At 43.1% G+C, this 16,817-nt stretch overlaps 1 protein-coding gene across 6 annotated transcripts in view; it reads right to left on the bottom strand.

The window, feature by feature from the left end:
* Positions 1-308: 308 nt before the first annotated feature.
* The window catches only part of LOC110508414 (transcription factor E2-alpha), a 41,775-nt gene continuing 25,266 nt past the window's right edge, over positions 309-16,817 (bottom strand). The window contains exons 9-21 of one of the 6 annotated variants that reach the window (XM_021588930.2): positions 15,394-15,496; positions 14,790-14,929; positions 14,513-14,651; positions 14,282-14,334; positions 11,556-11,634; positions 10,916-10,992; positions 10,551-10,730; positions 10,291-10,378; positions 10,018-10,150; positions 9,635-9,688; positions 6,101-6,351; positions 5,110-5,256; positions 309-5,004 (exon numbers count right to left, since the gene is read on the bottom strand). In XM_021588930.2, the coding sequence (XP_021444605.2) occupies positions 5,117-5,256; positions 6,101-6,351; positions 9,635-9,688; positions 10,018-10,150; positions 10,291-10,378; positions 10,551-10,730; positions 10,916-10,992; positions 11,556-11,634; positions 14,282-14,334; positions 14,513-14,651; positions 14,790-14,929; positions 15,394-15,496 (1,437 nt within the window). In that variant the 3' untranslated portion in view covers positions 309-5,004; positions 5,110-5,116. Of the gene's footprint in view, positions 5,005-5,109; positions 5,257-6,100; positions 6,352-8,706; positions 8,949-9,634; positions 9,689-10,017; positions 10,151-10,290; positions 10,379-10,550; positions 10,731-10,915; positions 10,993-11,555; positions 11,635-14,281; positions 14,335-14,512; positions 14,652-14,789; positions 14,930-15,393; positions 15,497-16,817 lie in introns of those variants that run through there. The other 5 variants (XM_036966948.1, XM_021588931.2, XM_036966949.1 and 2 more) reach the window with 5 other exon arrangements.

Here is a 16,817-nt window from a genome sequence, read left to right as displayed (position 1 = left end):
TAATTATTCAAAAACATAAAACGCTTGGGGCATTCTCAGCCGCTTCTTTCAGGCTACCTGCAGCACACACCTTCACAAAATATTACGAGGCCTGAGGACTGAAAGGAAAAAATGGTTGTATTGATGCTAGGCCAGGCGGCAATTCAACTATATTTCTTAATTCTACCTATTCCTTCTAAACCCATGAAGAGGGCGTGAGCATGCGCATCAGGGAGAAGGGTGGAATCGCACTGTAGTAGACCTTCGCAGAGAGATAATCATGTTTTCAATACACAGTAGCCTACAAACATAAAAGCAAATAATCTAAGTATGTTTTCAACCCTTTATTACAATGTTTTTTTTTCTCATTTAGGTATACAAGCTCAAAAAGACAGACATTGAAAAAATGTATATTTCTCTTATTAAAAATGGCACATTTATTGCTACATTACTGTTATATACACGACAGTTCTCAATATCTACTTTATATATAAAAAATAGGAAACTGGAGGCACTTTGAGGACAAATGGATTCTGTCCCCAATGTAAGAGAGACAGTGAGTTTTGTAGCAGTGTGTCCATCTGTTGAACAGGGCAGAGATTGGCAGACCATGAGAGGCCCCTTGGCAAAATACGAGTTGTGCATTTTGACAAGGGAAGTTCTAAGGATACTGTACTCAACATTCAGTTAATATTAACGAAAAAGGAACACACGTCAGCAATGTTGAGTTTTCAAATCTCATTCGAGTAATAAATCAAAAGACAATACATGTCCTCTGTGAAACAGACAAACCAATGGCAGTTGAGGTGGAAACAATACATTACTGATACTAATGCTTAGGGTTTCATCTGGAGGATGGTTATTATGAAAGAAACTGACAGAATCAAGAAAAATACTGTTACAATTCAGTATCACTCCGCACGGGAAAATACTGTTTAGTTGATAAAACAAAAAACTGGTCAAGTCCTGTATCGGTACATACAGGACATGTCAATTTCAGATGTTTGATATGGTAACAAAAAATGAATCTCTGCCCTAATTCAGTAGAAAATAAAGTTCAGACGATTGTTGCAAATAAAAAATATGGACACCATACTCTATTCCACATGAGTATTGTTTCCAAATCGCCAATGGTTTGTACAGAAGATAAAAGGTCTGGGGACACTTCTATTATAGAAACTTATAATAGGGCTCAGTAAATCAAAGCGGACTCAGTTGTTTGCCAAAATCTGAGATGCCATCACTAACTGACAGAGAAAAGATGTATAAAAAAAAAAGTTTACTTTATAGTTTATTTTACTTTGGGCGCTAATAAGAACAATATTCATAGAGATTTACTGAAGCATTGCCCCACTCTTCCCTCCCATGTCAACATGTCCCTCCCATGTTTATCTGTAAAAGGTTCTCTTGGAAAGCCATTCATGCAGAGACAATCAAAATTCAACAGTGTTCAGGCACTGGTGAGTAACCACTAACAATGATCCCAAAGTCAGGAGAATGACTAAGGTTGCCCTATTCATTCATTCCTCATACATCTTTTTCTGTTTGTTTTGAAATGTTTAACTAGGACCAACAGACATTGACAATACAGCAACTGTAGACCTAGCAAGCCGAAAGGTATTGATATAAAATCTAACTTGTATGAAACACACATACAACTTTGTTCCTTTTTCAATCATTTGTACTAAATGTTTGCGTGACAAAGCTTGCCAATAGAGCCCCACAGTAGGAGTCATAATACGCATAAAACCTAGCAATCAAACAGGGAAATGGTTCCAATTGTTTTTCCACCATTAATTTTTCACACTGGGGATTTCTGGAAACACTTAAAAGGGCTGCTGTGTTTCATGTAGACTTACCCTGGCCTGACGTTTTGACAACCATGTAAATCTCTCTCAGACAAGGGGACTTTTATCAAAATATTCAGCTCCATTTACTCGGATTCAAAAATGCAAATTACCATCAAATCAGACCATGCAAAACTACAAATCCCTGCAAGCTCCTGCACACCATCTCAAGCGAACACCTTGAGAAAATGTGTCAATTTACAACTTGCACAAGACAGGTCCCGGAATTGTAAATTGAAAGAAATTTAGCCAATTTATTAATTACAACAATTAGCTAACAGATTGTTAATCCAAAGATTACTGCCTTGATTCGGCAGTCTTGTCGAGATCCTCATGGCATTTGTTTATGATCCCACCCCCCAATAAAAAAAATGTAATTCAAGCGAATATATTGTTTAAAAAAAATCACCTTGTCCTAAAAAGATACTCGGTTATCAAAACATCACACCAGGGTAAACCTACATCACAGCCCTTATTTTAAGTGTGTCTATGATCCCTGACGGGAAAAATGAATGGTGGAAAAACAATTGGAAACATCTCTCTTTGACCGCTCGGTTTTATGACTCATACTATGGTACTCTATACTCAGACATTTCCATTTTCCTTTGATAGTGAGTAAGTAGTAATAACTGGTTTAAATTACATATACAGACTTTTTGCAGTTTTTTTTTTTAAACAGACCTCCAAATTACAGGTACTTCCAAAAGTTTGGGGATGTGCTAGCCAGATTAGGAGTTGGCATGAACTACTTTTACACCAAAGCAAATGGCACGTCATGCTTTTCCCAAAGAGAAAAAAAAAGAATTAGAAAAAAAAAGAAAAAAAAAAAGAAGAGATCAATCACTTCGTTTGGGAGGGAAGAGAGACACTTAAAGTTTGTTCCTGGTATCTTTAAAAATGAGTCGTCCTTACATTTCAACAATGTAAATGAAAAGAAAGTAAGCAATCCAAAAGAAAACCCATACAGCTATCTTACAAAGTAAAAAACAAACGAAAAACATCACTTCTACAAAAAGGAGGATCCTTACAAACAGGCTTCGTAAATTGTTCAAAACACCCAATGCTTCCTGTAATTTAAGGAACACAAATTGTCCATCGATGGCAGTTGAATGCATTCAAGGGAAGATATCCATGACATTTCAGAATGCACACCACAAAATAAACCCTCTTGAAGTCCAACAGCCATTCCTTCTGTATGGGAGAGGCTATATGGATACGCATGGTGCCAAAATGAATGATGCAGCCGAGGGTCGAGTGGAGACGAATGGCTTCGGCGCAGTCTGTCGTCCAGATGAGCCCTTCACAGCTAGCTAGTTTATGCTGGCTAAAACAGCAGCATGGCGCTAGTTAAAAAAATAAAAACTTGTAAAAGAAAGTAATGTTTATTTCTATGGGCGAGCAACGACAAAATGGCGTGGTGCTTGTCGGCGTGACTTGCTTCCCACTGGGCAGCAGTAGAACATATCCCAGGAGGTAGTTAAAAGGGGCCAATTCGTTCCATCCCACTTGATTGTATTTTGAGTAGGATAGCAGCCTACATGAGAAATAACTTGTACTACTAGTAGTAACCATCTGGATGAACAATTACTCTGATTAAAACTGAATGATTCTGAACACTCTTCCAAGTCCCAACTTCGGCAGACAAGTTTTAAATTCTTGCTGAATTTTCTAGCCATGAGCATAAACTAGCTAGCTGGGAAGGTCTCTTCAGCGTGACTGACTGAGCGGAATCTGTTCAGCTCCACTTGACTCTGCGCGACATACGCCATCAATTTGGGCACCAAGTGTGTCCCTTAAGCCTCTCCTCTTCAAACTAACTGTAGTCTACTGAAAACTTACATAGTCTTTTAAGTACGCATGACCTGGACATCTAGGTTTGCCTTGCCAACTGACGACACTTGCGCCACAAACGTGAAGAGAAGGCAATGAAGGCAGGTGGTTGACTGAGTTTGGGGCAGAGTATACTGACCACGTGTCCACATGGCCTGGCTGAAATGGAAACAGAACCAGAGGGGCAAAGATGGGTACGGTGGAGGGGGAGAGGCTTGCTCTGGTTCAGAGCACACACACTTCCTGCATGTTTCAGTCCAATCTCCCCAAGACAGAGTGAGGAAGTCTTGAGATGACCATGCCAGTGTGATCCTGTGGAATAGTAGGTGAACGGGGAGTGGTTTTCAGCTAGTAGCGAGTCATGACCTGTCCTGGGTCTCGGTATGTATTGATGAGCTCACCTTCCTCACTGGCAGTCCTTCAACTCCACTCATGGCAGTGACGACAAACAGATGAAGACAAAATGGAAGGATTGTAGGATCCCTGGATCAAAAAAAATACACACCATAATAAATCTTCAGACGGGCCTGTGTCTGGGCAGCCCTTACGAGAAGGCATAAACAAAGAAATATGGCCAAAGTTGGCTAGGGTTTCTTTTTTATCATTGTGCTATATAACAGCACTCTGCCTGCCAATTCAATAAGTGTCCATTCGTCACTATGACAGTCCAGTCTTATCAATTCTGGTGGCTGGATACCTCAAACTCTACTTCGGTGTTTGACATTGAGGAAAAAAAGTAAAAATGATGGTGGGGATGACAACGACGATTGTAACTTGCCCAAGCCTTGGCGTTATGCATGTACATCAGGCACATAGTTACTCATACAGGTTAGATTCTGATGTCACCTTTTCTTGTGATGAAAGTAAGACCTACTTTTCAGGTGGGAATGGCAAATGACTATCAAAAGGACACACAATCCTAGGTTGCTCACATGAGCAATTGATCCAAAAATACTATTTGATCCAAACAATTTTTGCTCCCAACACGTAAAGCAACTTCTTCAAAATGTCTTACAAAAACATGACCATTACGCAAAGAAAATCATTGTGTTTAAATTCTCTGCCTGTGATCCAGTCTCTCCTTGGAGTTCAGGGTGTTTACTGTAAGTATTCTTCAAAACTCTGTGTATTGGTGTATGTATTGTGTGTTCATGGTCAGGAATGTGGCCACTGGCGTTTGTCAGTTTTGTGTGTGTGTGTGTGTGTGTGTGTGTGTGAGAATGTGCTTCTCCACTATATGTGCGAGCATATATAGAGAGCACCTTTGTGGATTGACGCACACTGAGATGCATGATAAGAGAATAAGGCCACGTCTTCTAAGAGCTGTACAAATCAACAGGATCAGGAGCTGGAAGAGAGAAACAGGGATTGTTATATTATGGTAACACACACACGTGCCACAATACATGCGATATGGACAGTCACAGTATGACAGCAGAGAATGACAACTTACCCGGGTGTTACATATGGCTGACAGAGTTGTGTCCATCGCCCCCTAACCCGGGGTGCCCACCTCCCATCTGCATCTGGGGGTCCACACCCGAAACCTTCTCTTCCTCCCTCCGCTTCAGACACGCTGCCTTGGGGTTCAGGTTACGCTCTTTAGGAAGAGGCCATACAGGTTAGAATCAGAGGGGTGGAGTGGATCTACAGGTTTTGGCTGAAAATTCAGGTAAACCGATGGGGAGCGCAATCAAGAAGATCGTCAAAGAGATGGAAGCAAGAGGCAAAACCATCAGGTTTCACAGTATATTCTAGTAAACGGAGAAGGTTAGGCGTATAGAAGAACGAGAGTTGTTAAAAACAAAAAGGTTAGGATTAGACGGACAAAGAAGGTATGATTAAGGTATAAATGCTGAGAGATTCTAGTTATGAAAGAAATATTAAAAAGTATATAATCGTCAAACATGGAGGACAGTAGACCAAAAATGGTGAACGGAAGACACAGCTGGACAGGACAGAGGAGCGACCAGACGGCAGCAGTGGTGAGATCATTAAGTATTTGACAGAGGTGCAGCCCCCATTTTCCCCGCCTCCATCGGCATCTCTTTTTGCTCGCACCTTTTCCATTATCCAAGAGGATAGAAGGACAGTCAGAGGCAGGTGAGTGCATATAGAGGTGAGACTGCTGGTTGGGTGGTTGGGGTGGTTGAGTGGAGGTAGAGGGCCTATAGGTGAATCATACTGGATCTGGAATTTTTGGTAAGGAAGCCTTCCACAGCTAAAAGGAAGCCCTATTCGCACCTGCATCTCCAGGCACAGTATGATCTCTTTAGCCGTCATACTAGTCAAGCCTCAGTTGACTGGTTGGAAGCAGACATTACTGGGTTGGTTGGTACAGGAATCCCTACTTTGTACCTGATTCTCCACGTCCAGTATTAAGAACTAATTGGCTGAGTGAAGGTGGTTGGCGGTACTGGATCTATTCGTAAAGAGAGGCCTACCTCGGACCTGCTTCTCCAGACCCATTATGACCTGCGCGGCCTGCTGCAGGATGATGAGTTTGGTTTGGGCCTTGTCGCTGCGCAGGTGCACCTGCACCATCTTGCCCAGCTCCCTGAACGCCTCGTTAATGTCACGCACGCGCACCCTCTCCCGGACGTTGTTGGCCGAGCGCCGCTCCCGATCGCGCTTCTCCTTCTCCTCGGCCGTCAGGTTCTCATCGTTCAGCGAGGCCGTGCTGCAGCTGCTGCTGCTGAGGAGGGAGGAGGGTCGTTATGGTACACCCCAACACCTGCTGCTTTTACCCTCCAAGTTGCCCTTACAGGTTTAAGTTGCCCCTAACTATAGCCCTAAGGACAATTTCTGCAGAAGGTTTCCTTGGATAGCAAATTGCTGTTCCAGGGTCAGTCATCGTTAGATCTGATCCTAGACGAGCATTTAGGGGCAGCCTCTCCCTGGAGGGTGACCTCAGACAGGCTACAGCATTCCCTGCACACTACTCAATTCACATCCTAGAGCAGACGGCCTGGTTGACTGAAGGTGACAGCAGTCATTATTTAAGTGCCATATTTGGCCAGCAGCAGAAAGCTGTGGAAGTCCGGATGGACAATGTATTCCAGTGAGGAGGATGGGGGTCACGGATGGATGATCCCAGTGGAGTGGCGCCAAGGTGCAGGAGAGCGAGAGATCGAGCGGAGGGATGGACCGCCAAGGACATGGTACTAGAATCCTTTTCTTTAATGTTTTATTTTATTTTTTTTTTACATGGAGGAATCTTAAGGCCAGAGCACTACTGTGACTGTCAACGAAGGCATCGCGTAGGACCTTGCAAATGACACTCACTTCCGAAAGAAAGAAAATTGGCATGTAGCAAAACCGTATTCGCAAAGCAACTTGATTACTTCTCGGCAGACTTTCACTTGGCCAAAATAGATCATTTTAGGGTTATTTTGTCAAATTGGGCGTTTTGAATGTTGAGCCATTATGGGCTGACAACTATCAGACCAAATGTTCCAAATGGAATCTGACAAAGCCAAGACAAGTCTGTCTTCTGCTGATCAGGGTCCAGGGTGGGAGTCAGAGGATAATACGAGGCCTTTTGGGGGGGGGGGGGGGGCTGTCAGTTAGGAGGTAAGAAGAACAAGGAAGAGAGGGAGAAAGAGAGCGACACACCCTCTGGCAGGTCTAGATCATACACAAGGCCAGAGAGGAAGCCAGGGGGGAGAGATTGGGAAACAGGACAACAGTAAGCTGAATGCCACTGGTGCCTCATGTTAAATACATCAGCTGCCATAGATGTATTTATCTGAATGAAAGGAAGCTGAAGTCACTGCTGCCATCTGCAAAAGTAAACGACGAAAAGAGAAAGAGGGGGTTGAAGAGAGGGAGAGGCGTGGAGATGACCAATGAAATCAGTACATTAAAAAGGTTAACATTTGACAAATAAGGGCATGCAACAAAGACATTGCAATAAGGAAGTGAAGGGTTAAGTTAATACATTGAGGAATGGGATAGGAGCAGAACAGTGAGCCCCTCCATCCAATCACAACCTGTGTCTGCATTTGTATAGCCAATCAGCAAGCAGAATACAGAGTATGCATAGAGCCAGACACAGTAACACATTTGTAGAAACAGAAGTGGTAAGGTCTTGTTTTTAAAACAACGTGAGGGGTAAATGTCAAATGATAGCTGCCTGAATTACTTTCCTTTCTTGTGGATAATAGAGGAGACAAGCCCATATAAGTTAACCCAAGAGAAATAAAACAAGACTAGAACGTAACTTGGGACTTGTATTTTTTTTTATCTGAGGAGGTTTTACATTTTTTCCAAATGTAAAACACTCATAAGCAATAGATCACATCTTCACACTTCAAAATTGGGCCATTCGCCAAAGCTGATGAAACAAATACAGAAGCCATCATCTGGTCCTGAAATAATTTTAACGTGAAGTGTAAGATAATGTTGTTAAAAAGAAAATGTGTGTTGCTAAGGCCTCAGACAAGCAGCACAGTGATTGGACACAGACAGCGATAGAAGCAAATAAAGGAAATCAGTAATGTTAATATAGTGGAGGGTGAGGCAGAGTCACATGAAGCATATTTTACAGTGGAGACAGCCCAGACAGACAGCCCCATGCCATTTAGATCAGGCAACACATACTTCACCAGACATGAGTCCAGTGCTGGCCTGTATGTGTCCACAGCAGCAAAGCCTTGTAGGACTGGAGAAGGGCTAGTCCCAAAACAGTCTAAATAGCCTGCTTCCTCATCCCCTGTCCTCCCATCATCACTGATCAACAAACACAACTTGATAGTTGGAAACTAGCCTAAAGGCAGCATCTCAATACTTTAAAGTGGCCTCCCCTCCTTCATCTGCAATGATCTAAAAACACAGAACAGGTGAAAGCAATATGGACTGACACCTTTCCAATTACATCACAACAATGAAGGAAGAGAGCCACAGAGACCAAACCATTCAAGACAATCGAGACACATCCCAGGGCCTTCAACCTGAAGAATAGGAGACTAGAAACTCAGAATTGGGACGCGGCCCTACCCTGGTCTTTTCTCCTGTCTAAACCTGGATCCCCCAGTGACAGCACACTGACCTCGGACTTGCTGCTCCAGGTTGAGTATAACATTAACGGCCTGGTGCAGAATGAGAAGTTTGGTCTGGGGTTTCTCATTAGTCAGGTGGAGCTGACACATGCGGCCCAGCTCCTTAAAGCCCTCGTTGATGTCCCGTACGCGCAGCCGCTCGCGGGCATTATTCGCCACCCGCCGCTCTTTCTCCCGCTCCACCTTCACCTCCGGCGGCAGATCCTCTTCGTCCTCGTCCTCCTCATCACGACTGATGAAAAGTCAATGTGGACCAAGGGGGGGAAGGATTGGTTGGAAGGGGGGGATAGAAGACATTACATGGGTATGACTGACATATTTACTAACATGGACAAGACTGTCCAAACAAGTATTATTTTGTCCACGCTAGATAATTACTCAATTTTATCATTCGGGAGAGTGCTGTACTAGTTTGTGGACTATGATTACAAAAAGTACTTTGGGGCAAACTTGTTGCTAGAAATTTTACAACAAAACAGGACTTTATATAAATCAGTTACATATTTCTGCAAACTGACAGAACATAAACAGCTTTTTTTTTATAAATGTATAACATTTTCTTAAAGCCAGGTTTATATTCATGAAATAGCTCTGACATGATACCATCTTATTTAACTGAAATGCAAGGCATCAAATTGAACATTCATAATACTTAACCTGAGTTTAATAACTGATGGCGTATCTGCTTCAGAGATTGTATGCTATAAGAATGTGTTATAATTTCAAGATTGTACAAACCATTCTCAAGGCACAAACAGCACGGCTTTTTTTTTAATGCTGAAATTCTGCCCACAGTCTAAAATGGTTCTGATATAATCCGTTTTTTTATCATTTATTCTCAAAATAATTAAATAGCTATCTATATTTATGGCCACACCCCCTTAAGTGTGAGGCTCACGTGATTGGATGCAGACTTACTCTGCTCCCGTGTCTGATAGGGAGGAGGAGAAGGTCTGGAAGGAGAACATCTCTCTGAAAACAACGGTAGACACGAGGGCAAAAATGACAACAGTGCTACGGAGAATCACCTCTTTTTGGGTGCTGGGGCCGTGTTAAGTTGAAATAATGATGGCAAACCTGCACTCCCTGAATACATTTAATCATTTTCAAGCAGCAGAATTTAAATCATTAAATAAATCATGATAATGTTCAGTGAGTGAGAGTTCACCCCCTTTATAACAATGGCACAGACCCCACATACGCGCGTCTCAAGTTAGGATTTGGCCGAGAGAGACGGACTTCAAATCATATGGACGTGTGTGTTTCTGATATGTTTTATCGCTATCAGAAGGGTTAGTCACCTTGTTCGAGTGCGGGCCTTCGAGTCTTTCTTCTCATCCTCTGACTTGTCAGCCACAGAGGAATTCTCGTCATCCTCCTTGTCCTCCCTTTTGATGTCAGAGCCACTGGATGAGTGTGTGGAGCGAGAGAGGCCTGACGGAGGGGGAGATAAGTCAATGAAAAGCACAGCAGATAATTTGAGAAAGAGAGATCGACAAACATTGCGTGTCCTTTCCTGAAATGATGAAAAGAGCGAGAGGGAAAAAAAAAAAGAAAAAAAAAAAAAAACTCACTGGTGAAGCCTTCGGGCTGGCTGCCAGAGGGAGGGCCATGATGACCATGCACACCCCCACTAGTCGAGTCCTCGTGGTGGTTCGACATCTATAGAACAGATGAGAAACATGGTATTAGGCAAGTAGACAGTACTACGGACAAGTAGGTGTTACATTGGTATCACATGAAGGAGGAGGATGTACATAATAGTGTGAATCAATGGACATACCACCCATGTGGCTAGATATGGCCACTACGTATTTATCCCTCCTGTTCTTACCAGGCTGGGCAGTCTGTTGGCCAGTCCCAGGCCAGCGTTGTTGAAGGCCTGGGCGAGCCCTCCTATCCCGGCGCTGAGGAGGCTGTGCATGTCAGCCAGCCCCCCTGGACCCCCTTGTCCCCCGGCGTGACGCTGGAGCACGTGGATGGCCTCCTCCAAACGGTCCTCCATCTTGTTTTGCTTTAGGGGGGAGGGGGAAAGGGCGGGGTTAAGTAAAACCAATGAGTAAACACTTAATTTATCAACTTCAATTCATCCAACTTGCTTAGGATCAAGGTGGTATTTTTGATCCGATGTTTTTGATCATTGTAACCAGTGCCACTGCACACATACATGGAGTTGAACATGATAAGTTAGTTACTCACCAGAGCCTGCAGTCCACCCTCGAAGTTTGGAGAGGGTGTGGCCTGTCCCGAGCCCCGGGGCCACTGAGAGGCAGAACCTACAGAGGTAGAGACATTGAGCATCTGGACAACAGGGTCTGTGAAAATAGTCAGCGCTAACGGCAAGAGTGGGTCTGTCCAGCTACCAGGTAAACGGTCCATTCTTGACGGCAAAAAAAGCAGTCAACCCTAAACCCCATTTCAGACGTCACACTCAAAGCACTGTTGTCAAGCAAGAACCTAATCCTATTACTCAGTTCCACTCTAAACCAATAGATGGAGCCACATTATCATTGTAATTGTGTCATTTAAGCTTCCTCTGCAAAATAGATTTTCTTGTCATTTTCCATGTGGCTGTAACCTTACACCCCAGGATAGTGCCCCCTAAGGCCTAAAACAGGTGTGATCTCATAGGTCAGTGATTCACTAATGTTTTTGCCCTTTCACTCACCCAAAGACTTAGCAAAATAACACCTTAATCAGTCGTGAATGAAGACTGGGCTAGGAACTAGCAGTAGGCTCCAACCCCCCATTTGGGAAACACTATGCTAAATTAGACTACAGGCTAACTAACCCAGGTGCGTTCCTCCTAGCTACAGGTGTATTCTCCCTGCCCACTCACCTGCTATGGCCTGGGGAGAGCCCACTGGAGTAGACGGAGATGATGGGAAGGTGTTGCTGTTGTGGTCTGAGGGATAAATCTACACAGAAACAAAAGACAACATGAAATGGTGGGTGTTTCTCAATATGCATACTACCGTGCTCCACACTCATGTTCCAAGCGCCTTCTTAGAGGACGTTCTTGTGAGGATGAGAACGCATAAACATGGAGAATGCATAAAACATTACATTGAGAAGCACTCGCACTCCCCCTACTGTATTACCTCACGCTGCACCTCCCAATCACTGAACCTTCTTCCAGCCAGGACAATGGCAACAATAAAGACGAAACAAGATGTACACAAAGCAAACATTTTATTTGATAGTTATCAGCTAGATATGTAAATTGTTGTTATCCAGCCAGCTAGGTAAACATGCAAAAATGACCTAAAATGAATGTTATGCAAGGTACAGTAGATTTTAACTCTTCTTCGTGGCTTGCCAGTTAGCACTACAAGCAAAAATGACCTAAAATCAATGTCATCCAAGGTAGATGTAAATTCTTCATGGATATCTGGCCAACTAACAGTAGTAGCTAGCCAGTTAGCACTACAGACTTACTATGGGCTTTACAACCAACAGTGGGTATTGTAGGCAAGTAACCATGCCAAAATGTATACAGCATGTATTTATTAACGTATCAAGATAAAATATTGTAGTCTGGCAACATATGAGATGTGAATAGGCAACACTTCATTCCAAAGTCGGAGTGTATTTACTCACGTCAGCTCAAATAATTGATTTCAAGAAAATGTGCGTAATTTTTTATGTGGTCAATTCATATTTCTTTGCATACTAACCATTGAATCCGTCAAAGTACGCATTCAAGAAGTGCCCTCAGTACTCCGTTTCGAATACTTTGATTTGGACTCATGCTCCAATTTGCATGCTAAGAGCACGGTAGTATGCAATTTGAGAAACATTATTCAATAGTAAGATCTGTGACAGAGAACTACATAAGACTCAGCATCCTCTTATTTGCAGATCGTTTTTTTTTCTAGGGCTGTCCCAAACAAGAAAAAATAATGGTCAACCGAAAGTCGGCTGTTCTTTTGACCAAATCGATTGGTCGACATTTTTAAACGTGTATTTTTCCCATATATAGACACACCCAATGTGTTTTAATAAAATCAACTATATGCATTGATCTTGTCTGATGCTTTAAGCTTACGGTTTGATGAAGACAAGTGCCTCAAGAGGGCGCCAGAGATCTAGATAACCAGAAGAAAAAAAACTTAATCTGACCCAACTATTCTCTTCCAGCTCCAGCTGGTTTTCACAGATTCTTCCATTACTCTCCTGAAGGTGCCAGTAAAACGCTACACGAGGAGTCGGCAACCTTTTTCATGTGGATTGCTAATTTATCAAACTATTTCTACCGATCTGCGTGCCCGTTACGATTTTCGTTAAACTGTTTCAAGAAAATGTGCTAAGTTAAATGTATAAATTACATCTTCATATCTCAAAATCATTGTCATGGGATTAAATCAAAATTCTATCCAACTCTAAATGAAAAGGATACAAACCTAAAAAGTAACTTCTATTGCCATCTATGTAAAAATAGCCTACACAAAGCCAAATAAAAACATTGCAGCCTGCAGGTAATAAATATCCTGGTAAAAATAAATATCAGATGAATCACATTGTTGCAGACAGACCATGTGTAGCCAAACTTGAAACATTGTATCAACTACTAACTTGGGTTCTGCCCGAAGCATGCGCTAGGGAACGTGCAACATTGTATAAAATATTCTGGGCCCTCAAGAGTTTCCTGCACCAGTGAGCTCCGGACAGACACAGTTGTAGCCATTTGCGCAAGGGATAAAAAGCAGTGCTTGACTTGGGCAGGAGCTCACTGTAGCAGAGTACCCGACACCTCAAATTTGTCTTGATTTGTTTAACACTTCTTTGATTACTACATTATTTCATGTGTTATTTCATAGTTCTAATGTCTTCACTTTTACTCTACAATAGAGTAGGTGTCGTCCAAACTTTTGACTGGTACTGTATGTAATGGGGAATTTATGTACACTAACAATCAAAATGCAAACAATTCACACAATGAAGTTATGAAACAATGAATGTGCACAAATTGGCAGGAGAGACATATTCTGGAGAGAGAAGTGCATTGTGCATTTGGGCGCATGGTCAATCTGACATCTGCATTGGCCATGCAGCATTTAAGGTGATACGGCCTCAGAAGAAGTTAGGGCATTCATACTTCTAGCGCTTCATGGAGCAGAGCAGAGCTGTTTTCAAGGAAGTAAGTTTGTGTTTATACAGGATGTACCACCCCCACCTACCGTCAACCAGTCATGTCAATGAGGAGCTATACAGAGCCCTCTGCATTGTTGCAAAATGTGGGAGGCGATGCGGTACAGAGCTGGATTTGGCCTCTGCAATTGTCGCACACTTGTGTCCACATGGAGCCTCCGACCACATTTTCGTATCAAGCATAAATTGGCTCTTAGTCTAGGCCTCAGCAATGGATTAGTTCACGGAGACGGGCGCATCTATATATCACACACACGTTACTGCTCGACTAAAACAAATTTAGGTCGACCAACAGCCTAACAAAAACAATTCAATAAAAAATAAACAAATTGACCAGTCGACTAATTGACCAGTCGTTTTTTCAGCAAAATGACTGAAGACTATGGTTGATGTGGTCTGTGCGATTCTACTCACCGATGCTAGGGCTTTGCCGATCTCATCTCCTGAGCTTCCTGTCCCCCGGTTGGCTGTGATGAAACAATAAAGTAGACAGCAAACTATTAGAACTGATATTTCCATTTTATAGAAGTAAAAGGAGAAACAAACAAACAAAGGAAGGGCCAGAAAGTAAGAGAAAAATAGACAGAAACAGGAAGCTATATAGAAAAAGACAGTCTACATAGAGTCAGTGGTAGACAGTCATACCCATGATGGTGTCTGTTCCGTTGATGGGGGACGTGTGGTTGGAGACTCCGTAGCCAGTGGATCCTGAGTGGAAGCTCCCGTTCACCTCGCTGCCGTGCAGGGGGTAGTTCTGGGGCGAGAGAGGCAGCGGCTGGCGTTTCTGCACAAAAACAGGCTTAAAAGTCATTCTCTGTGTTTTGGGAGAGAGCGAGATGACAGTGGTGTATACTACCATCTTATGTAACCTTTATTTAAACAGAGAACCTTTTGGTGTATGTGTTTGTGACAGAAGTCTCACCAGTCTGTCCTGGGGGTTGATGGCTGTGAAGGGTGTAGGCTGGCCCAGGTGGGGGGAGTTACCCAGCATGGCTGTAGAGTAACCCGGCTGCCCCATCGACCCGCCAGAACTCCACGGGTCAGGGGAGGGGTGTAGGCCTTCTGTCAGGGGGAAACCAGGGGAGGGTAGGGATGGGTGTTTGTGTGTGGAGGGTAGGGGTGTGGACAAAAGAGAGAGAGGGTGAGCACCAGAGGGACGAGCAGCATCCAGAGATAAGACAATAAGGGGCCACAACATATGAAGCATGTCACATACGCCTGATGACTTCATCCTAGTGTACAGATAGACACACAGGGCAGGCGGAGTATCACATTAGCTCGGGGCTTTGACTCACTATCAGTAGGCGTTTCCACAGGCAGAAATTGAGAAAATAAAAGACAGGAATGGGTCATCGCCATAGACGTCACTGGTCAGCTAATGCATTATTCAATTGATTGACCTCACCTAAAACAATGTTTTGTTCCACATTCTCCATATAGCAGAGTTATCACTATGGGCTAACCCACTCTGATAGGTACACTGTGTAGTTTTGGCCCCCAGACACGATCCGGTATAAAGTAATGACCTTGCATGTAGAAGGAGCCAGGGTAGCCAACATTTCCAGGCTTGGAGGCAGGATACCCTGCACCGTCTCTGTTATATTCCTCTCCTGAGGCCGATGCATACACCTAGAGAACACACACACACAGTAGGGGAGATGAGCACGTCAAACGGACTATTTTCTAGTAATAATTCCCAATTGATTGGAGATAGTAGAGAAGGTGTAGTCAAAAAAACATGTATCGATATCTTGATTAGGATACCCATCCCTCCCTTCATACCCTTGTACAATATAGCGTTTATCAATTATTATTTTTTTCTTCTATTGAGGAGTATGTATTTTTATTTATTAATTCAAATCAACAGCCTCTGACATTTGAGGACACTGGGTCATTGACATATCTCTAGAACTAAGCAGTGTGGAAGGTTTTTTAAGACTGAAAATAACAAGTCCACAGACACACTCCCAGTCTTAATACGGCAACCTTTGGGCCACATTAAAAGACTACTACAAGAAAACTCTGGCTGCCTCTGAACTAAATTGTCTCCTTTTGTTTTATGTAATTATTTGGCCTATACACAGTACAGCCTAAACTCTGTACACCTGTATAATCTGCTGGAAAGTATTCACACCCCTCGACTTTTCCCACATTTTGTTAGGTTACATCCTTTTTCAAAAAATGTTAAAGTTATTTCTCCACAATCCACACACACAATACCCAATAATGACAAAAAAAAAAAAAAAAAAAAAAACAGGTTTAGAAATGTTAGTACATTTACAATACATTAAAATAAATACACTAAAATATCACATTCACAAAAGTATTCAGACACTTTACTCTGTTGAAGCACATTTGGAAGCGATTACACAGACAAGTTCTTGGGTTTGACGCTACAAGCTTGGCACGCCTGTATTTGGGGAGTGTCTCCCATTCTTCTCTGCAGATCCTCTCAAGCTCTGTCAAGTTGGATGGGGAGCGTTGCTGCACAGCTATTTTCAGGACTCCAGAGATATTCGGTAGGGTTCAAGTCCGGGCTCTGTCTGGGCCACTCAAGGACATTCAGAGACGTGTCCCGAAGCTACCCCTGCATTGTCTTGGCTGTGTGCCTAGGGTCATTGTCCTATTGGAAGGTGAACCTTCACCCCAGTCTGAGGTCCTGAGCACTCTGGAGCAGGTTTTCAACAAGGATCTCTATACATTACTCCGTTCATCTTTCCCTCAATCCTGACTGACTAGTCTCCCAGTCCCTGAAAAACATCCCCACAGCATGATGCTGCCACCACGTTTCACGGTAGGCATAGTGCCAGGTTTCCTCCAGACGTGACGCTTGGCATTCAGGCCAACGAGTTCAATCTTGAATCTACATTCTCATGGTCTGAGAATCTTTAAGTGCCTTTTGGCAACTCCAAGTGGCCCGTCACGTACCTTTTACTGAGGAGTGGCTTCC

The sequence above is a fragment of the Oncorhynchus mykiss genome, chromosome 28 (genome assembly GCF_013265735.2).
Source record: "Oncorhynchus mykiss isolate Arlee chromosome 28, USDA_OmykA_1.1, whole genome shotgun sequence".
Classification (NCBI taxonomy): Eukaryota; Metazoa; Chordata; class Actinopteri; order Salmoniformes; family Salmonidae; genus Oncorhynchus; species Oncorhynchus mykiss.
The sequence above is the reverse complement of the archived record's forward strand: the minus strand, read 5'-3'. Positions and strand labels throughout refer to the sequence as shown.